Below are 23,588 nucleotides of genomic sequence, written 5' to 3'. Positions count from 1 at the left end.
TTACAGCAAATCAGGCAATAAATCTCCAGTACTTAACAGCTCTTCCTTAACCTGACAAGAGAGGCCAAATGAGAGCAGGATAACAGGAGGTCAAAGCTACCTCAACAACTCCTTTACCTCCCTCAGGAACCTTCCATAACCACACTACCCTCAAAGACTGCCCAGAAAGTTCCACTCTAATAATAATAACATTAATAATTGTGATATTTAAGCATTTACTATGTACCCATTCTAAGCACGGGTGTAAATACAAAATAATCAGGTTGGTCATGGTTCGGGACAAGAAATGCAACTGTTTACTGTTACTCTCCCAAAAGCTTAGTTGAGTGCTCTGCTGGTGTAAGCGCTCAGTCAATACCAATGACTGACTGACATTGGGCTCGCAGACCAATTCCTATTTTAAAGATGAGGAAACAGACACGAGAAGTAACTTACCCAAGGACACACAGTGGACAAATAGCAGAGCGGGGATTAGAACCCAGGTTCTCTGACTCCCAGACATAGGTTCTCTCTGCTAGGCCACACAGTTCCCTAAAATATGAAATATTAAGATGATACTATCTCTTAGACTGCAAGGAAGACTGTGTCCAACCTGATTATCTTGAATCAACCTCAGTGTTTGGGAAAAATAAGCCTTTAAGACTATTATTATTTTCATAATCATCCTCATAACAAAAAGTAAGAGAACAGTCTGCACTAACAACTGTACCGTTACGTCGCTTTCCACCGCTGGCAAGATCCACGTCTGAGTCCTTCTGGACTGGCTATTAAATAATCATTATTATTACCTATGAGTTCCCAAAACTGCTATTGGGCTGAACATTGTTGTATAGCTCAGTGAATGTGATCTTTACTGCCATTCAGATTTGAGAAAGCCCTAAGACCTTATGCTGTTTTCATAGCTCTTACGAAAACACCTGCTACATTCAGTAAATCTGGGCTGGAAATTTGGCTACCCTGAAAACTGAATCAAAATTCTGAGATTATTCCATGGTTGATGGGGATTTGTACTCTCCCAAGCACTTAGTACAGTGCTTTGCCCAACTTAGGAGCTCAATAAATGTGATTGAATGATTACTAGATGCCAGTTGCTATACTAAATGCTGGGGTAGATGCAAGGTTGCAGGTTGGACAAAGTCCATGTCCCACATGGGGCTCCCAGTCTTAATCCCCATTTTACACATGAGTAAACTGAGGCCCCGAGAAGTAGAGTGCCTTGCCACAGCAGACATGTGGCAGAGCTGGAATTAGAACCCAGGTCTTTGTGGCTCCCAGGCCCATGCTCTGTCCCTTAGGTCATGCTGCTTCTCCTAATTTTTCATTTTTACCCTGGAATTTATAATTTCCTTTCTCCTTGCTTCCTCCAATTAATGCATATTTCACTCTCCTTTTCTAAAACAAAGCCTTGTTTAAAGCTCTACCCTCTAGGTTAGCCAGCCAACTTCTTTCAGAGAACTCTTTCCTTAACCGAACACCCACTTGCAGCTAAAAACAAGTCCAATCTAACTTGCTGCATTTCACTTTGCCTCTTCAAATGTCTCGCTCATTTTGAAAATTGCATTTTTAGTGTATGCTGAATATGAGATGTTTCTCGGTTTGTATATAGAAATGTCACTGTTTACTGCTGTCATTGGTGTCTGATTTGAGGAGAGTTGATAAGCGACGCTTGAAAGATATTTTGTTTTGTCTTTTTTCTGTTGCATTCATTTATGGGGAGATGGGCACTTATGTTGAACCTTGAAAAATGGTTTTTAAGTGATGAGAACTTAATAACATTTTGATGGTTCAGATTTCCCTGGACACCGGTTGGAGACAGTGCTGTGTGCTAAAGAATCAATCACAATTCCTTGGTGGTGATCTAATCTAATTAAGTCTGTTCTCCCCCTCATGATGGTTGGGAGAGCTGGGCTTATGCGTTGCGGACAAGTTTACCCCAACTTTCCAGAGGAGAACAGCATGGACATCCAGGGGCTAAAAGTAGGGAGCCACCAGATGAAATTGTGGCAGGAGATCGCCAACATTTGTGATCAAAGGCAATATTTTTTTTAATCTAGAGTCCTTCACTAGGCTTTTTATTGGGGCTTTGAGGCCAAACCTCACTTAATAAAAAGCAGTCACTTCCCAGTTCTCTTATAGAGTGTATGGGTGTGTGTGTGTGGGTGTGGGTGTGTGGGTGTGTGTGGGTGTGTGGGTGTGTATTGGAGGTCAGGGGATTGCATTCTCATAGAAATTAACATTAAGGACACTGTAAATTGTAGAATTCTCCCAGACCAGATGTGATATACATGTACAGAACCATTTCTTTCGACGCCACATCATGTCATATTCAAGCTCCAGTTGTTGGAAGAATGTTTCCTAATTTCCATCGTTGCCTTGAACTCACACATTTTGGCTAAACCAAGCACATACACTTGTAGCCTAAGAGAAGTTGTACCTAGAAAAATGTTACCAGATGCAAGCATTACTCCAGGGATGCCACCAATGTACACATATTTGACAGCACTTAGATACATATCTTTAAATTTATATATCATTAAGTATTTATGTCTGTCTCCACCTCTAGACTGTAAGCTCATTATGGGCAGGGAATGTGTCTGCTAATTCTGTTGTATTGTACTCTCCTAAGAGCACTCTGCACATAGTAAGCACTCAGTAACTGCCATTGATTGATTATATTTTACTGATACACGTATACCCTCTACCCGGGGATTTGAAAGTGCTTAGTACAGTGCTCTGCACACAGTGAGTGCTTAATAAATATGATTGAATGAAAGCCAGTCTACCCCCAGCCCCCTGCTCTACCACTGTTTCGCCAATTCAACTTATGCCTCTGTGGCCCCTTTCACTGCTCTAACTGTATTTTCCATTGCCTTCCTTCTCAGTGTCATGATGCTGATGGGAGGGGCACCAGCAAAGAGGGAGCGATGATGGGAGAAGGAAAGGTTTGGCATAAGCATCCATACACGAGCAATTGGCTTTGGTTTACAAGACTCCAGTAGCAATGGCTCCTTCCCTTGTTGTCAGTCTTGCCAGGTCATCCTGTGTAAAACTAGACACAGTGCCACAAAAATGCAGTTGTGATCCTATCATCAACTTCCCATGAAGTTGTCAATTGGTAACTCACTTAAATTCCCCCCAAACATAAAATGCATGGCAGTGTCAGCCCTGCAGTGGAAGTTGTGTTCAAATAAGATGTCCAAGACTGGTCATTCACCTGCATTGCATTTCACCCCCGAAGGACTTATCTGACTTGCTTGAGAGCCCCCTTGTTAGTCCTTATGTGAGCTGTACAATTCATTCTTTCATTCACACATTTATTGAGCGCTTATTGTATGCAGAGCACTGTACTAAGCACTTGGAAAGTTCAATTCAGCATGTATAAGTTACATAAAATAAACTATTTGTCCTATTCTTCTTCTCTTGCCTAAAAGAGAATAACAAAACTCACAATGCTTTGGGATCTTTTGAAGTAAAGTGCAAGAGGCTCTTTTGCACAGAAGTGCCTTAATGTGTTGAGCATAAATCTTTTCATTCAATCAGATTCATTGAGTGCTTACTATGTGCAAAAGTACTGTACTAAGTGTTCGGTAGAGTACAGTGCAACAATAAATAGACCCATATTTTGTTTTGGGGTTTTTATTGGGAAGGGATTAGGTAAAGTTTCTGTGCTTGTCTGATTCCTAAAATGTGAGCCCATTGAGGTAGGTATTTTTTTTAAAAGCGGGTAGAATGTATAAAGCCAACCTAAGTGCCATGCTTTACACATAGTGGTAACTCACTAAAATACTTGAAGGTGCTGTTACCCCTTCAATCTCAAACTAGGCAGGAGATAGAAGGTGCAGAAAAGACTACAATAAAATTGGGTGACATTTATAAAATGGAGTAGTTACAAGCTGTGATTTTATTGGCTGATAGTTTTTAACCTTCTGTACATTCTTGTTTGTCCACATCATTTAGAGGTTTACAAGTAGGAGGAAGAAGAAAACAGAAAGATAGACTTATGCTCATCCTCTGCATTTATGTATAAATGTGCATTCAATTGTATATTAATTTTGATTACTCTGTAATTCTTTTTTTGTTTGCCACCCTAATTAGACTCTAAGCCCATTGTCCCATGGGGGCAACACCATCACTGTCACTCTCAAAAATACTTGGGCAGGAAATGGCCAGCCCACCCCACCCCTTCAGGGAGAGCTGTGATCTGTATTTTTGCTTCTGTTTTTTGGTGTTTACGCATTCATTCATTCAATCGTATTTATTGAGCGCTTACTGTGTGCAGAACACTGTACTAAGCGCTTGGGAAGTACAAGTTGGCAGCATATAGAGATGGTCCCTACCCAACAGAGGGCTCACAGTATAGGAGGGGGAGACAGACAACAAAACAAAACATATTAACAAAATAAAATAAATAGAATAAATATGTACAAATAAAATAAATAAATAAATAGAGTAATAAATACATGCAAACATATATACAGGTGCTCTGGGGAGGGGAAGAAGGTAAGGCGGGGGGTTGCTCACTATGTGCCAGGCACTGTACTAAGCACTGGAGTAGATCCAAGTTAACCAGGCTCACAGTCCCAATCCCCAATGTTCAGTACTAAATAACCGAGGCCCAGAGAAGTGAAGTGACTTGCCTTAGGTCCCACAGCAGGCAAGTGGCAGACCAGGTCCTTCTGACTCCCAAACCCATGCTGTGCCCACTAGGACACTCTGCTTCTGCTGGATTCCAGGGGAGCCAGAGGAGTCGATGAAATCATTCTAGGCATGGGGAGTGGGAGAGGAATGGAGTGAGTAAGTGAGGGGATTGGGGATGGGAGAGTTGAGAGCCAGGTATGGTTGTTAGATTGGTAGAAACATAGAGCGAGAGAGCTGGGGAGAAGTGGGTGTAAAAGCTCTTATGAAAGATGGGGACAGATTTAGCTGATGGAGAGGGGCTGCCCAAATCCTTCCCTTCTTCTCCTAGTGCAATGATTTTCCAAATCTGCTACTTTTCCTCTTTAAGACCTTGAAACTTATTACCACAATTATGATTCAAAAACCTAATCTGGACGGCCCTGTATTGAGCTGGGTAATTATTTTGTAAATGGTCATTTCCTTGTGGGCATCGCCTCTCATGTTAAATGTGTTTGGTTAAAAGACCAGAGGTTGGAACAGTGCCTGCTGAATCTGCCTGTATTAACAATTTCCTTTAAGTCAATTACTCTCTGGGTATTAATGAAAAAACATTTAAATTGCACACTTAAATCTTTGCAGTCCTAGGCTAAGCAAAGAAATGGGCTTCTTTTTCTTCCAGGATAATTTAATCAACTACAATTGATATGCAGTTTGTGTAGGGGGGGAATCTTAGTTAGAGGATTGTTATTCAATAAAGATAAGCATGAAGTCTAAGAGCCTTGGGTAAATGCATTTGAGCCTTCTCCCCATAGGCTCCCCGGTTAAACAGTCAATCAGTGGTATTTATCCAGAGCTTACCGTGGGTAGAGCAGTAAGTTCTAGTATGTTTTTGCTTAGCCATGGAGGATGGAGGGTGACTCTTGGCTCTGAGTGCTTGTAGTAAAGACTTGCTCATGGAAACGGATCCCACATTCCCTACCCTAGGCAGGCATTGGCTTCAATATCAGGCAGTCATTCATCCCAGGCCTTCCAAACTCCCAGGAATGTTTCTGGACCAACCTTTGAGATAGCATTACAAGCTCACTTCCAGAATCACAATCAAGGTTCACAGTCTAAACCACAGTGAGTGTGAGCCTGAATATCAAATAGAGTTCAATGCTCTGCAAACAGCGCTCAATAAATACAATTGCTTTATTGATTGATTGAAATAGAGGAAAAAGTACCAGAAACCAAACAGTCTATCCTGTTTGACTGTAAACTCCTTGGGGACTGGGCCCGCCTTCAGTATTTATTGTGTACTCCCAACTACCTTGGACAGGGCTTTGCGTACGTTTGGCACCTAATAAACACCAGTGAGGGACTGAGAAAACTTCGGTAATAATAATAATAATGGCATTTATTAAGCGCTTGCTATGTGCAAAGCACTGTTCTAAGCGCTGGGGAGGTTACAAGGTGATCAGGTTGTCCGATGTGGGGCTCACAGTCTTAATCCCCATTTTACAGATGAGGGAACTGAGGCCCAGAGAAGTTTAGTGACTTGCCCAGAGTCACACAGCTGACAAGTGGCGGAGCCGGGATTTAAACCCATGACCTCTGACTCCAAAGCCCGGGATCTTTCCACTGAGCCACTGGTAATAGTATTTGTCGGTGAGTCAGGGCTTGAAACCAGTTTGGTTCTTTTGGAAAGTTAATGGAAATCTCTCTCCAAACTCCCAGAAATGTTTCTGGACCAACTTCTGAGAGATAGCATTAGGAGCTCACTTCCAGAATCACAATCAAAGTTCACACTCTAAGCCACAGTGGGTGTGAACCTGAATATCAAATAGAGTTCAGTGCTCTGCAAACAGTGCTCAATAAATACAATTGCTTGCTTGCTTGCTTGATTGATTGAAATAGAGGAAAAAGTACCAGAAACCAAACAGTCTATCCTGTTTGTAAACTCCTTGGGGACTGGGCCCGCCTTCAGTATTTATTGTGTACTCCCAACTACCTTGGACAGGGCTTTGCGTACATTTGGCACCTAATAAACACCAGTGAGTGACCGAGAAAACTTCGGTAATAATAATAATGGCATTTATTAAGCGCTTGCTATGTGCAAAGCACTGTTCTAAGCACTGGGGAGGTTACAAGGTGATCAGGTTGTCCCATGTGGGGCTCACAGCCTTAATCCCCATTTTACAGATGAGGGAACTGAGGCCCAGAGAAGTTGTGACTTTCCCAAAGTCACACAGCTGACAAGTGGCGAAGCCGGGATTTAAACCCATGACCTCTGACTCCAAAGCCTGGGATCTTTCCACTGAGCCACTGGTAATAGTATTTGTCGGTGAGTCAGGGCTTGAAACAAGTTTGGTTCTTTTGGAAAGTTAATGGAAATCTCTTATCCAGGAAGTGAGGCTGCCTTGTCCGATCTTTTCCTCATCATAAAGGGAGTCAAGTGGAATATGTAGCAGTAAAATAAGTCCCGTCTTGTTCCACCAAAATAAGGGGAAGAAAGGCCCATTCAGATCAGGATTCTCCAACAGTGGCAACTGAGGATGCGTAGAGGAAGAGTTACAGCTGCCTTCCTTGACATCCATCCTCGTGGTTATAAATGCCTTATTTAGTGTCAGCCAGTTAGTGATATTTATTGAGTGCTCCCTGTGTGCAGAGCACTGTACTAAGTGCTTGTTTCTGATGTCAATATCCTTTTCTTGAAATAGCCTTTGGGAGATGGGACATCCCTGTGTCGAACCAGTTTTGAGCTAGCTGCTTTAACTTTTCCTATGAATTACCCATTCAAGACTACTCACCCATGAATTTATCCAAAATCATCTTTATCGTATTGCTATTTTTCTGACCATAATAAATTGCAGAGTGCGCCTGCTGAGAACACCTGTGTGGTGGTGTGTTTTTTTTTTTTAATGGCATTAAGCATTTAACTGTGTGGCAGGCAATGTACTGGGGTAGATAGAAGCTAATCAACTAATCATGTGGCTCACAGTCTTAATCCCCATTGTACAGATGAGGAAGGTGAGGTGCAGAGACGTTGTGACTTGCCACAGCAGACAAGTGGCAGAGCTGGGATTAGAACCCAGGTCCTCTGACTTCCAAGCCTGTGCTCTTTCCACTACACCATACTGCTCCTGATGATTGATTTATATGGAGAGTTAACAGAAAATCAGTCAATCAGTGGTACTTACTGGGCACTTGAAGAGTGGGGAGGCTTGTACAAAGCATTTTTGAGACATGTAATGGACATTTTCTTAGAAAAATGACCCCGGAAGCATAGTGAAATATGAACTGGAGTGGAGAGAGACAAGGAGGCAGGCTGTTGCACTAGTTAATTTGGGATAAGATAAGGACTTGGATCAGTATAGTAGCAGTTTGGATCAGTCACCAAGTGCTTAGTACAGTGCTCTGCACACAGTAAGTGCTCAATAAGTACAATTGAATGATTGAATGAATCAATCAACTGATTGTATTTGAGTGTTTACAGTGTGCAGAGCACTGTACTAAGCACTTGGGAGAGTACAGTATAACAATATAGTAACAATAATAATGGCATTTATTAAGTGCTTACTATGTGCAAAGCACTAGTACTTTCCCTGCCCACAGTGAGCTTTCAGTCTAGAGGTGGCTGGAGAGGAAAGGATGGATTTTAGAAAGCAGAACAGAAGCCACTGGGGACCTGATCTCTTCGAGTCTTCTGGAAGCTATCACAGTTTCTGAGGGAATAATTCAAGAACTTTCTTGCTGCAAATCTTTAAGAAGATCCTGATATCCGAAATTAAAATCTGGGCCCAAAGGGTAGAGGTACGATCAGAGATATCATTGAATTCAAAGGTCATGAAATATATGCCATAAGAAACATATATTGTCTTATACAAGTTTCTTGAAATATTTGACACAAGAAACAATCTAGTAGTGAATACTACCTGGTACTAAGCACTCTTATTTGTAAATTTAGCTTTGTCCTGCTTCTTTCTGTCACCTCTTGGTAGAGAATGCTGATAATAACACCTAAATCTGTGTCTATTACGGTAATTGCTCCCGGTTTCAGATTACATTAAAGGATTATTACCATTATTACCATTGTGCATCTTTGAAAAAAATTATTTACAATATAATTTCACCCTGCCAGACTTCTGTAATTGCTAGTTTGGGTTTATAAAAACCTTGGGATGCACCCACAGAGCCTGTCAATTGTCATAACTTCAGTACTAGTTACAGTAATTAAATCTACACATGGTAGCGAACGTGGCCAACAAATCAAGATTGGAAAAATAATGTTTTTAAAAGATTTTGATTGTGGCGGTTTCCACTAGCTGGCTAAATTTCCAGAGATAAAGTACAGACAGGCAAACTCCTTAAGGGAATGATGAATTTTGACTGATGGCCAAATCACCTTTGGAAAAATCAGTGGCATTTATTGAGCATTTACTACGTGGCAGAGCACTATACTAAGTGCTTGGGAGACTACAGTACAACAGAATTAACAGACCCATTCCCTGCATATAAGGAACATACCGTCTACAGGAAAAGCAGGTCCCTTGCTGCTTAGACGAATTCCACTCTGTCAGTTATCCCAAGTGCTTAGTACAGTGCTCTGCACACAGTAAGCGCTCAATAAATACGATCGAATGAATGGCTACTTGCCTTAGAGCCTCCAGCAGTCTTCACTGTCTTCAGGATCTGAAAGCTCTAAACTCCTTGAGGGTAGGGATCTTGTCCACTAACTTTCTTGTCCCCCCTCAAATGCCTAGTGCAGTGCACTGCTCCATCTCTCTGCTTCTCCCTCTACCTAACCGCGTGTGTAGGTGGGAAAAATCAAGCAGAGGAAAGTCAGCACACATTTGGGGCTTTAAATATCAAGGCTGCAGTACACTAATTGGGAGAATTCCCCGGAGACCTACGTTGTATGATTTGTCACCGTGAAGCACCAATTCTCTTGAGAAGCTATGTGGCCTAGTGGAAAGAGCACACGCCTGGGTTTAGAAGGTATTGGGTCCTAATTCTGGCTCTGTCACTTGTCTGCTGTGTGACCTTGGACAAGTCACTTCTCTGTGCCTCAGTTACCTCATCAGTAAAATGGGGATTGAGATGTAAGCCATACGTGGGACAGGGACTGTGTCCAACCTGTTTTGCTTTTATCTACAGTGCCTGGCACATAGTAAGTGCTCAGCAAATACCATTATTATTATTATTATTATTATTATTATTATTATTATTATTATTATCAATCCCAGCTCCACTACCTACCTGCTGTCTGACCTTGGGCAGGTCACTTCACTTCTCTGCCTCAGTTCCCTCATCTTCAGAATGGGGATTCAATACCTGTTCTCACTTGTACTTAGACTGTGAGCCCCATGTACCCATGTAGAATTGTGGGACTTGATTATCTCGTATCTACCCCAGCACTTAATACAGTGCTTGCTTGGCACATAGCACTTAACAGGTACCGAAATTTTCTTTCTCCTCCTCCTCCCCTTCGCCAACTTGAGTTCCTACAACTCTGGCAGTAATTCTGTTTGCCTGAAGGACTGATTATGCCAACCCAAAACCTGGATTAGGAAATATATGGATTTCAAGTCACAGATTACTCAACCTTGAAGGGTCAGGGTAGATTTATTCTGGCAGTTGGCTTGTTGGTGGTCCGTAATTAAAGTGTTAAATTTCTCAAACCTACCCCTTTGGTCAGAGAAGAACCGGAATAATTGTGGTGTGCTTCATTTGCATCAGGTCCGTAATTGTTAGCATCCAGGAAACCTCCATTCATTCAGTTGTATTTATTGAGTGCTGATGAGGGAAAAAAAAGTCAACGAAAGGGGGAAAGTAACATATCTAATTATACCACAGAATGAGGCAGCAGCTCATATTTTTTCCTGTAAAAAGGTTTAACCAATTTATTATTGGCGTTGGGGTCAAGTCTGAATTGCCAACATGTTTGGGAGGGAAGTGGTCATGATTGTTGTAAAACTCAAACCCTCCCAGTGCACACTATTCGGCCTGTTTTAATATGGTAATGGGTTCTCCCATCCAAAATGACAGATGAGCATTGTTCCTGCCATTTCTGACATCTTGTGAGATCCTGGAGTGTGTAGGCCCAGGCCCAAGGCACGTGACTCATCACAGCCCTTGCCCAGCAGGCTGTTTAGCGCTGAGAGGCGACTGTGACGTAGCCCATTTCTCCTTCGCTATAGCAAAGACTGAATGGTCTATCGAATGGCAGGAGAACCTGTCTCATGCCCCCCAATTCCTGAGTGCCAGTGTTCCTGGAGCCCAATTGGAGATTGGCTCTCAATATGTTCTTGTACTGTTTCCTGTGGTCACCTCTAGGACATTGACCGGTGTCCAACTCCATGTAGAAGATGCTTATGGAAATCCTTACAGCATTCCTCTCACGGGGCCTCATCTCAGTGCCTGGGATCCTGCAACATTGCAGGACCTCAGTGATGGAAGCCCTGTCTTGACGTTCAGTACCGGCACTCTCCGCCTCCAACAGTGCTGATGGAACTGGTCAAGTAGTTGGATTCCCCCGTCTAGACTGTAAGCTCCTTGTGAACAGGGATCATGTCTACCAAGTCTACTTTTTTATTTTTTTTCTGATATTTGTTAAACCCTTACTATGTGCCAACCACTGTGCTAAGAACTCTCTCCCAAGCATTTAGTACCGTGCTGTGCGCACAGTAGGTGCTCAGTAAATACCACTGATTGGTTTTTTGTTGTGCCGTTGGTGTTATGTGGCTGCCTCTCGGTCATATAACATTGTCGGAGTTGATGACTATTTTGTGGTTGTGATAGCTGGACCCATTGCTTCGGGTCGAGTGTCTTCATGGGAGACATGTCATGGTGGTGCTTTGCCAGTGCCAGCTTACTTCACAGCCTCTGCTGGCCACCGATCATGGTCAGACAGAAGGGATGCTTCTCTCATAGAATGTGGGACCAAGACATCTTCTCTATCACACTGCCTTATAATGTTATAACTTAACTGGCAGTGTTAGGAGTGGGCAAGCATTCAGATGACGTGGTGGAGATTTGGTTTAAGATTGCCTGTTCACATTTTAAGAAGAAGACTGTGATTTGTGTGTGTTTTACCTGGACCAGGCCTTATTGAGCCAGGCTTGGAAACTGCAGCCAATTCTGGCATTAAGGTCAACTGGAAAGATGCATCTGTCTTTCTGTGGGATCTCCTTGATGGCAAGGTCCTGAGAGAATATTATAGGATGCCTGCATTAGGGCACCTGTGAAATAATCCCTTCCACAATCTTTACATCCATTCCATACTAGTAGACTTTGTAAATCAATATGTACTAAAGAGCTGTGGGTGGCGGTGAGTGCATAGATGCTGAGGACATAGTACATAGATGCTGAGGACGTACCTACCTGCTGACAAATATGCATTTTTTACACCATTCTTCAGTATTTATGTATATTCAGATAAAGCATAACTGTATGTGTGGATTCAAATGTAGATTCAATTATTTATTCTCATTATTTTAAAATATTTTTGTGCCTGTCTTCCTGGCTAGAGTGTAAGTTCCTATGGTCATGGAATGTGTCTCAGCCTTCTGTTGTACTTTCCCAAGCATGTTCAAGGTGTTGGATAAATGCCATTAATGTGAATAATGCTACTAGGTGGTAGCGTTTTGGGGCTCACAATCTTAATCTCCATTTTAAAGATAAGGAGACTGAAGCCCAAAGAAGTTAAGTGACTTGTTCGAGACCACAAAGCAGACAAGTGGCAGAGCCGGGATTAGAGCCCTGTTCCTTCCAAATCCCAGGCCTGTGCTCTATCCACTGGGCCATGCTGCTGCTTCTTGTAGAACAGTAGCTGAATACCTTCTGATACTGACTCTCTTTGTTGAGCTGTTGTTTAAATAAGTCAGTATTTTCAGTCTTGGAAGCAGACATTGGAAATCTCTTTAGAAGATTCCTCTGAAACTCAATGTAGGCAGTGATTTGTTATTACCTGCAGTGGGTGGTTTCTCTGGTTGGTGTCCTCGGAATGAAATGCCTCCTGGGCCCCACCCTCTTTTAGTAATTGTACTGCTAATAGTATTTATTGAGCACTTTCTGTGTGTAGAGCACTGTACTAAGTGCTGAGAAAGAATTTGAAGGTCAGAATTAGACATGATGCTTGTCCCTTGGGGGGGTGGTTCTTATTCCAATAATGATAATAATATTAATAATAATAATAGTATTTAGTTACTATGTCTCAGGCACTGTTCTAAACACTGGAATAGATACAAGATTATCAGGTCCTACATAAGACTCACATTGTAAGTAGCAGGAAGAACAGGGATTGAATCCCCATTTTATAGATGAGGGAACTGAGTGACAGAGAAGTTAAGTGACTTGTTGAAGATCACATAGCATGCATGGGGCAGAGGCAGATTTAGAACCCAGGTCCTCTAACTCCCAAGCCCAGGCTCTTTCCACTGGGCCATAATGCTTCTCTTTCCCTTCTCTCTTCCATCTCCTTCCCCATCCACGTTTGCCCTATCAGGATTGCCTTCAGAGGCCTAGACTTCCCTGAGAGTTCAAAGCGTTCATTTGAACGTTGGTGTCCTGTGACTGTCTTCCATTTTTCAGATAGAGCTGGAACATCAAACGTAACAAACTACATTTTCTTCTTTCTTGAACAAGATTTAAAACAATTTAGACTCCAGGATTTTACATTTAGTTAATGGGCTGTGTAACCGTGCCAGAATGAATGCCTAAAATAATAACTGATGATAATAATAATGGTATTTATTGAGTGATTCCTGTGTGTGAAGCACTGTACTGAGTGCTAGGGTAGATACAGAGTAATCAGGCCAGACACAGCCCTGTTCCGCATGGGACTCACAGTGTAAGGGGGAGTGGGAACAGATATTTAATTCCCATTTTACGGATGAGCAAACTAAGGCCCAGAGACTTTAAGTACTTGTCCAAAGTCACACAGCAGGCAAGTGGCAGAGCTGGGCTTAGAACCCAGGTCTTCTGACTCCCTGGCCCATGTTCTTTAACACTAGGCCTTGCTGCTTCTCAGAATTAAGCTACACAATATATAAGGTGTCACAGAATTTGGAATTTGGCATATGTTTTTGGAACGAGATGTTGGGTAATCCCTGTAGGATGTGTTCAAAGATGGTTAGTTCACATAAAAAAATAACTGTTTAAGATTTAGAAAAACTACGATTACGCGTTGCAAATTTAATTATGGTTGGGTTCTGGATTTCTGGCTTAATTTGAATTTCTGGCTTAAATTGAATTTTTCAGATGAAATATGCCAAGCAGTTTGTGAAATGCATTTAAATTAAATTTGATTGAAAAACAGTGAACCACTCTGGGATCCAAATCCTCCCCCTCTCCTCCATAGGGAAAAAAAAAAAAACCAATCCCCTCGCTTCTAACTCCAAACCTAGGCAGTTGGTTCCAAAAGCCCATAGCTCTAGTAGGGGGTTTAATGGAAACAAGGAAGAACGTGAGGAAATGGTTAATACAATGTAGACTGACTGTGTGTGTGTGTGTGTGTGTGTTTTTTAGGGGTCCCTTCAGCGTTGTGCGGCGATGCATCAACAGAGAAACTGGGCAACAATTTGCTGTAAAAATTGTTGATGTAGCGAAGTTCACTTCAAGTCCAGGGCTAAGTACAGAAGGTAAGAGATGGATTTCAAGTAAGTTTTCTGATGTCTGGCTTTACTACTACTCCAATATCCATTTGTCAACTTCTAATTTCATCTCAGGGGTGGGGGTGGGGGTAGGGGAGTGGGGGACACCATTCTTCACTCCACATTGAAGTGAGTTTAGCTAAGTTTTGCCAGTTGCTGTGGGCTAGTTAATCGTAAATGAACACTTGTGCCTCAGACTCCAACAGGCTAGGAAGGAAATGAAACCCGAAGATGGAAGAGGGGAGATTGCTTTAGAAATGTGCCAGATTCACTTGGTTGTTCAGCAGCAGGAGACCACCGGGACAGCCCTCAGGGGTGAGCCCCGCCTCAGCCATGGTGGGGTGTCCCTCAGGCCATGCAGCCCTGCTTCTGAGGCCCACTTTGAGGCCCACTGCTGGTGGTGGGACCCCATGGGTCAGCTATTGTTTCAAGTGGGTAGTTGAATATGGAGCAGAGGGAAGAGAGCCTTGGGCCGTGATGGGGTCTGAGGGGAGGAGGAGGCTAGGCAAAAAATGAGGCATCGACAAATGGCCCAGAGAGGTGGATACACGGACACAGAAACCCGAGAACAGGGAGATGGACAGACTGTGTGTGTGTCTCTCTCTCCCTCTCTCTCTCTCCCTCCCTCTCCCTCCCCCTCTCTCTCTCTCCCTCCTACCCACCAGATCAGACCAGATCATAAGCACTTGGGTACCCACTCCTTCAAGCCTGTTGCTTATATGTACCTATATTTACAATCTTTTGCTTCCTCCTACCTGTAATTTATTTTAATGTCTGTCTCCCCTGCCATATTGTAAGCTCCTTGAGAGCAGGGATCATGTCTACCATATTGTGCTATCCCTCCAAGCACTTATTAAAGTGTTCGGCTCAAAATAAGAGCTCAGTAAATATTGCTGGTTGATTGATATGTGCCAATGCACAAAGACCCACTCTGTCACAGGACCCATGATCTAAGAGGTGGGTTTCCCCTTTCTCGCTCGCTGACATAACATGTGTTTTCACCTCACATCTTGGCTAGAATGATGCTAGGGAAAGAGGAAATATGAGTTTGTATCAACAAGTAACAAGTAATCGCAAGTAATGGCGGTACATGTTCGTGGAGTGTCCGACAGACAAGCACCAACATGAGTTTTTCTAACTCAGGGTTTCGTGAGAACAGAGCCCCATGTTACGCAAGAACTGGTTGTTTCAGAAGGTGTGATGTATATTTATTGTTTTCCTAGTTAGAATTTAGATTGAATACATTTATTGAGGGTTATCTATCCTTTATCAAGAGGAAACTTATTGAATTCCAAATCCACTCCCATAAATGAAACCCAGAATCCAAAAGCATGATTCTAATTCAATATCATTTGAATTTTTAGTGAAAAAAGAGGATGAATGAATGACCGCTATTATAAGAGCACTGGGCTGGGTGATGCCAGTTCATCTGTGGAATCACTTCCCACAGCTATGAAGCTGCCAGACATCTCCTTTGAATTTCTAAATTCCTTTGCTCTTGCTTTGATGATGAAACTCAATTTGTCTGAAGGTGTTATTGTTGATTTTGGTTGCCTAAAAGGCAAATAAGACCATCCTGGGGCCTGGGAGTGTTGAGTGGATAACATTGATAATAATAATAATTACTATTATTATTGCTTTGCCACTTGTCTGCTATGTGACCTTGAGCAAATCATTTCACTTCTGTGTGCCTCAGTTACCTCATCTGTAAAATGGGGATTGAGACTCTGAGTTCCACCTGGAACAGGAACTGTGTTCAAACGTATTTGCTTTGTAACCACCCCAGCACTTAGTACAGTGTCTGACACACAGTAAGTGATTAACAAACATCATTGTCATTATTATTATTATAACTAATAATGATTGTGATACTTATTAAGCACTTACTATGTGCAAAGCACTTCTTTAAGCACTAGGGTTGATACAAGGTAGTAGCTTTAGACTCAGTCCCTGCCCCATATGGGATTCACAGTCTAAGTGGGAGGGAGAACAGGAACTGAAGTCCCATTTTTACAGATGAGGGAACTGAGACCCAGAGAAATGAAGTGACTTACCGAAGGTCACACAGCAGAGAAGCAGTGGAGCTGAGATTAGAACTCACGTCTTCTGACTCCTAGGCCCATGCTCTCTCCACTCGGCCACACTGCTTCTTGGGTACTTAAGGATCTTTTCTTAACTTTGCAGAATACTTTTCATAGTCTCTACACTACATTGTAGAGGCCCAGTGTTACCTGACAGGGATGCTTAGATGGAAATTGGGCCACTTCCACAATCTCAAGGATAGATGGTATTTACTGAGCATTTACTCTGTGCAGAGCATTTTACTAAATGCTTGGCAGAATACAGTACAGCAGAAATGGTGGACATGCTCCCTGCCCACAACGAGCTTGCAGTCTCAAGGGGGGAGACAGACACTAATTTAAATAAATTTATACTATATAATTTAAAGATATGTACATAAATGTTGTGGGATTGGGGTGGGGTGAATATCAACGGTCTGAATGTCACAGATTGAAGCGCATAGATTACTTAGAATGGAGAGCAAACTGGGGAAAAGAGAGCTGGATTGGAGAAGGCCCATTGGAGGAGATGTGACCTTAACAGTGCTTTGGAGGTGGAGAGAGTGGTGGTCTGGCATAAATGAAGCAGGACGGAGTTCCAGGCCAGGGTTCCAGGCCAGGGAAGGAGTTTCTCTTTTGAACTTTAAAAGTTTCTTTGTAGTAACAAGATAAACATCACTGTGTCCATTGGTTTTGAACATTGTCATCTTACACCTGGTATCTAGGATTGGACTTTGGTTCGTAGAAAATCCCTCCTTTTTCTCCACCTTACAACAGAGACTGACTTGATCAGGATGTGAGAGGTTAGAGCTAGGAAGAGGGCTTTTGGGGGGTTTTTTGTTATTGTTAAGTTCTTACTATGTGCCAGGTGCTTTAGTTAGCCCTGGAGTAGATACAGAGGCACAGAGTAGTGAAGTGACTCACCCAGGGTAACATAACAGACAATTGGCAGAGCCAGGATTAGAACCCAGGGCCTTTAGATGCCCTGACCAGTGCCCTGTCTACTTGGCCATGCTGCTGCTTGTGGCAGATTTGCAGAGAAAGGGTCAGTCAGCTCCCAAAAAGGAATAGAAAGTAGAGAATGATCTGTCCAGCCAGGTGGTATAATCCTTCTGGTCTGAGGAAACCATGTTTCCATTTAACACTCAAGGAAATCAAGTCTCAGTGACACAAGCAATATTGAACCCCTTTGTAATATAATAAAAGAGGAAGACATTTTATGGTCCAGTCTGTTCCTCACATAGCATTTGATCATAGCCCAATCTTTTCTCTTTCTTTTTTTTTTAAACACAAACTTTTCTGTGTTGAAGAAAGAACTCAGTCTTTAAAAGTATGTGACTGCTGAATATTCAGTGGCTTCTCAATGAATCCAACTTGGCTTAAAATTTGTGAAGTACGTGTGGAATGCAGTTTTCAAAGTTGGCTGAATTTGGCAGAGATTAATCTTCATTGTGGAGAATGATCTCATTTGGGAATAGTATCGTTTTATCACTGTCTTGAGTACACAGTTTTACTTTGGTCACTGGTTAGCCCATAAGTATGTGCATTTTTTTTTTAATTATGAGGGTTGAATTCATGAATCAAGTTCAGGAAAGGCACACTTGATGTTTAAACGCTTACTACGTGTCAGTCACTGTTCTTTACCCTGCATAGGTACAGGCTAATCAGGTTGGACGTAGTCTGTGTTTTGCATGGGGCACTTGTTTTTAATCTCCGTTTTACAGATGAGGGGACTGAGGCACAGAGAAGTGAAGTGACTTGCCCAAGGACACGCAGCATACAAGTGGTGGAGTGGGAATTAGAACCCTGGTCTTCTGACTCCCAGGCTCATGCTGTATCCACTAGGCCACGCTGCTTCTATATATGGAAGGCCCAATTAATAATAATAATAATTGTGGTATTTGTTCAGTGCTTTCTGTGTGCCAAGCCCTGTGGTAAGCACTGAGGTAGATATAAAAGTTATCAGGATCTCCCCTGGTCCTTGTTAAAGAATGTGTTTGCTTTCTTACACTGCTGTTTCCGTCTCCATTTTGCATTTTGAAGAGAAGACAGCACAGGACCAGTATGAGAGCCGCCTGGGTTCTAGAGGAGCCAAAGAGCAGTGACCACCAAATCACCTGCATAACACACCCCTTAGCTATAAAGGTGGCAGAAATCATATATGGACACTTAATAATTAATAATAACAACAGTAATGATAATAATTGTTGTATTTGTTAAGCACTTAATATGTGCCAGGCCCTGTTCTAAGTTCTTGGGTAGATTTCTTACCTTGTAGCTGTCTCAGCATTTAGTACAGAGCTTGACCCAAAGTACTGTAAACGTAATAGCAGTAATATTCATTCTAAACTGTAGGCATCTCCTGGGTGGGGATCATGTTTATCAGCTCTGTTATATTCTCTCAGGTGCTTAGTATGGTGCTCAGAACACAAATGTTCAATAAATACAATTGATTGATTATTACTCTGCTCTTGTTTTATTATCATCATCATCAATCGTATTTATTGAGCGCTTACTCTGTGCAGAGCACTGTACTAAGCGCTTGGGAAGTACAAATTGGCAACATATAGAGACAGTCCCTGCCCAACAGTGGGCTCACAGTCTAAAAGGGGGAGACAGAGAACAAAACCAAACATACTAACAAAATAAAATAAATAGAATAGATATGTACAAGTAAAATAAATAAATGGAGTAATAAATATGTACAAACATATATACATATATACAATATTATTGAAACATTGATGTTGTCTCTAGGTGTTGTTGCTTTGGTTTGGGGTGCCCAGTTACGCTAATGAGGCTGATGCATGATCTGGAACTGGCTTATCCAGCATGGACTGGGTTTTTAACGAGTCTTTAGAAACTCTCCAGAGCCCCACCCCTGACTTCCGTTGGTTTGGAGCTCTGGTCCCGACCTTTGAAGTCTGCTCCTGAGGACTGTTGCTTAAACGCCACCACTCCTTTCATTGTTAAGGCTGTTAAGAGGTATGGGTCATTGCCTCTCTCTGTCCACAAAGCATTTCTTGTCCCTGCTTTGGTGGATACAGTTGCCTTACTTTAGTCTGGAACAGCGCAAAGTCTTGGCACCCCACTTCAGTCCCTTTTCAGCATTACACCAATCCAACAATTGCCAGGAAATAAGTGTGACTAGATCGTTTATGGGAGCCTTGTGCTCCAAACCATGCTCAGTTTGTCTTTAGGCATCCGAAGTAGTCAACTGATCAATCAACCAATGGTATTTATTAATAATAACTGTAATAATTGTGGTATTTAGCACTTACTGTGTGCCAGGCACTGTATAAAGTGCTGGGGTGGATATGAGGAAATTGGGTTTGGACACAGATCTGGTCCCACATGGGGCTTATGGTCGTAATCCCCATTTTACAGATGAGAGAACCGAGGCCCAGAGAAGTGAAGTGACTTGACCAAGGTCATACAACAGACAAGTGGCAGAGCTGGGATTAGAACCCAGTTTCTTCTGACTCTCAGGCCCATGCTCTAAGCAGTAGGCCATTCTGCCTATTTATTGAGCTCCTACGTGTGCAGTGCACCTTACTAAGCGCCTGGAAAAGTACAGTGCAACAGGTTGGGATAGATGCGAACCCTGCCTTCAAGGAATTTACAGTCCAGGAGGAATACAGTGCCACTAGACGAGCTCTGTTATCCCTATAACAGGACTACTACTCCCTTGCACCCTTGATGAAAAAGTTCATGTTCTTAACCATATAATACTTACAGTGTAAGTACTTAAGCGTATAGTAGGGAAGCAGTGTGGCCTAATGGCTAGAGGAAGGGCCTGGGCCTGTGAATCAGACGTTTCTGGCTTCTAATCCCGGCTCCACCACTTGTCTGCTGTGACCTTGGGCAAGTCACTTCACTTGTCTGTGTCTCAATTCCTTCATCTGTATTAAGAGAAGCAGCGTGACTCAGTGGAAAGATCGTGGACTTTGGAGTCAGAGGTCACAGGTTCAGATCCTGGTTCTGCCAATTGTCAGCTGTGTGACTTTGGGCAAGTCATTTCACTTCTCTGGGCCTCAGTTACCTCATCTGTAAAATGGGGGTTTAAGACTGTGAGCCCCCCTTGGGACAACCTCATCACCTTGTAAGCTCCCCAGAGCTTAGAACAGTGCTTTGCACATAGTAAGCGCTTAATAAATACCATTATTATTATTATTATTATCTGTAAAATGGAGAATAAGACTGTGAGCCCGTTGTGGAACAGGGACTGTGTCCAACCTGGTTAACTTGCATCCACCCCAACACTTAGAACAGTGCTTGACTCATAGTAAGTGCTTAATAAATACCGTAATTACATAGTACTTTTAAAAATTAATTTTGCACATTTTGCTTGAGCATCAGAATCTCTTTAGAGAGATGGCATTAATGAGTTACCACTTGGAAGCACTGTAGGAAATGTGGCTCAGTGGAAAGAGCACGGGCTTGGGAGTCGGAGGTCATGGGTTCTAATCCCGGCTCCACCACTTATCAGCTGTGAGACTTTGGGCAAGTCATTTCACTACTCTGTGCCTCAGTTACCTCATCTGGAAAATGGGGATTAAAACTGTGAGCCCCACGTGGGACAACCTGATTACCTTGTATCTCCCCCAGTGCTTAGAACAGTGCCTGGCACATAGTAAGCTCTTAACAAATGCCAAAATTATTATTATTATTATTACTCAGGCATACATTTTAGATGAAGTGATTTATGGGAAGCTCACTATATTGTCTGCATTTGGTGCAATTCTCTGAAGGAATCTGAAAAGGTAAAATTAGCTATACAGAGCTACCTATAGGTGCATTTCTACATAGATGGACTCTGTTTAGTGTTTTGCACACAGTAAGCACTCAGTAAATACCATTTTTGAAGATGCAGTAGAGGATGAGCTGTAGTGGACGTCTGTCCACCAAGTCAGTGTACTCCTCGTGTGCTTGAACATACTCCTTTGCTGTTCTGATCTATTCACAAAGTGCATCTCCAGTTATTGTTTTCAATTTTGCCAGTTGAGAACACCGTCTTCCCAGAGCCTCTCAGTGAAATTTCACCTAACAGTCAATCAGGTGCAGTGCACTGTACCAAATCAGTCAGTGTCAGTCAGTCATTCGTATTTATTGAGCCCTTACTGTGTGCAGAGCACTGTACTAAGCGCTTGGGAAGTACAAGTTGGCAACATAAAGAGCCACTCCCTACCCAACAGTGGGCTCACAATCTAAAAGGGGGAGACAGAGAACAAAACCAAACATACTAACAAAATAAATATGAACAAACATATATGCATATATACAGGAATGAAGCACTGTTCTAAGCGCTGGGGGGTTACAAGGTGATCAGGTTGCCCCCCGCGGGGATCACAGTCTTCATCCCCATTTTACAGATGGAACTGAGGCCCAGAGAAGTGAAGTGACTTGCCCAAATCAATCAATCAATCGTATTCATTGAGCGCTTACTGTGTGCAGAGCACTGTACTAAGCACTTGGGAAGTACAAGTTGGCAACATAAAGTGACAGTCCCTACCCAACAGTGTGCTCACAGTCTAGAAGGGGGAGACAGAGAACAAAACCAGACATATTAACAAAATAAAATAAATAGAATAGATATACAAGTACAAGTAAAATAAATTAATAAATAACTAGAGTAATAAATATGTACAAACATATATACATATATAATACAGGTGCTGTAGGGAAGGAGGTAAGACGGGGGGACGGAGAAGGGGACGAGGGGGAGAGGAAGGAGGGGGCTCAGTCTGGGAAGGCCTCCTGGAGGAGGTTAGCTCTCAGTAGGGCCTTGAATGGAGGAAGAGAGCTAGCTTGGCGGATGTGCGGAGGGAGGGCATTCCAGGCCAGGGGGATGACTGGGCTGGGGGTTGATGGCGGGACAGGCGAGAACGAGGCCCGGTGAGGAGATTAGCGGCAGAGGAGCGGAGGGTGCAGGCCGGGTTGGATCCCGGAGGAGTTGGGTCGCGATGGACATGGGACGCCATTCGCCATTAGAAATGCCTCCGGTCGCACGGCTCCCGATCAGCGTGTCCACCACGTGGCTGAGGCTCAGCTCCACCATCTCCAATTCTACCTTTCTGGAGAAGACCGGGATGCCAAACAGGGAGTGCTGGGTTTAGGCCTGGATGCCACCTGTCTGGTCACCGTCCCGCTAGGCGGTCCCTCCGGGGGGGTGGGAGACCCCCGGCCCAAGGAGGCCCCCGGATGCAGGGACACTCTGAGAATGCAGCAGAAGTATCTCTGCACACCGGTTCAGAAGACGAGGTTGTGCAGAGGCAATTCCGCTGGATTCCCGAGGATGCGGGGGGCGGCGGCTCAGTCCCCTTGGTCAGGCGGTTGGTTTCCTCACCTTCTGCAGCATCTCTATGGGCTTCCACTGCTGGTTAATCGAGAGCAACTTTTGAGGTTGGGTAGGATCCATGCTCTCCCATGGCCCTGGATTTTGGGACCTGCTGAGGCTCTGCGGTTGCACTTGAGGATCACTGAGAGATGGACCGCTACGGACCGTCGTCGAGTGTTGTCATCCGAGTCACGGCACCAAATTACGGTGGAAGAGAAACTTTTCAGACTCTCTGGCCTGGAAGGAGAGTGCACAAGATGCCAAAAACATGATTCCAGGAGGGCAGGTAGATAGGAATGATTTACAAATAGAGGGAGCAGGAGAAAGAACAAGGATAAACCGGATAAATAGCTCAATTTGGTCAGGATGAAATAACTGAATAAATCATGGAGGGTTCAGTTGACTAAGCTGACGCTTGGTCTAAGTCCTTTGGGGGTGTCAAATGAAGTTTGAGGAAGATGACTGGGCAAGGACCCAGTGAGGGTCCTTGGAAACTGGGTTGGAAACTGGGAGATCAGGCTCGCATCACATGACGATCATAATGGCAAAAGAGTTTGAACCAGGGTGCTGGCTGATTGAGAGCAGAGGAAGTGATGGATGGGAGAAATGCTGTGCAGTGCCATTTTTCAATGCCATAGTGATTTTCTTATAATATTCATTCATGCATTCATTCAGTCGTATTTATTGAGTGCTTACTGTATGCTGAGCAGTGTACTAAGTGCTTGGAAAGTACAAGTCGGCAACATATTGCTATGTCGTCCTCTCCCAAGCACTTAATACAGTGTTTGCACACTGTAAGTGCCCAATAAGTGTGATCGAATGAATGGATGACTTTTCTCAAAAATTGGAGCTGTTGTCTCATGTTTTAGTCTGTCTGTAGGTTTTATACCCAGAGGCATGTCCTGAAGATCGTTGGTAGATTGTCACCACCTCCGCCAGCTT

General features: G+C 43.1%; 1 protein-coding gene across 15 annotated transcripts in view; it reads left to right on the top strand.

Moving 5' to 3' along the window:
* The window catches only part of CASK (calcium/calmodulin dependent serine protein kinase), a 303,724-nt gene that overhangs the window by 64,539 nt on the left and 215,597 nt on the right, over nucleotides 1–23,588 (top strand). For 8 of the 15 annotated variants that reach the window (XM_038760033.1, XM_038760034.1, XM_038760031.1 and 5 more), the window contains exon 2: nucleotides 14,125–14,237. The exons of 1 other annotated variant lie outside the window; for it this stretch is intronic. In XM_038760033.1, the coding sequence (XP_038615961.1) occupies nucleotides 14,125–14,237 (113 nt within the window). Of the gene's footprint in view, nucleotides 1–14,124; nucleotides 14,256–23,588 lie in introns of all 15 variants that reach the window. 6 more of the 15 variants (XM_038760027.1, XM_038760030.1, XM_038760023.1 and 3 more) reach the window with 1 other exon arrangement.

The sequence above is a fragment of the Tachyglossus aculeatus genome, chromosome 18 (genome assembly GCF_015852505.1).
Source record: "Tachyglossus aculeatus isolate mTacAcu1 chromosome 18, mTacAcu1.pri, whole genome shotgun sequence".
NCBI lineage: Eukaryota > Metazoa > Chordata > Mammalia > Monotremata > Tachyglossidae > Tachyglossus > Tachyglossus aculeatus.
This window is presented reverse-complemented; position numbering and strand designations above follow the sequence as displayed.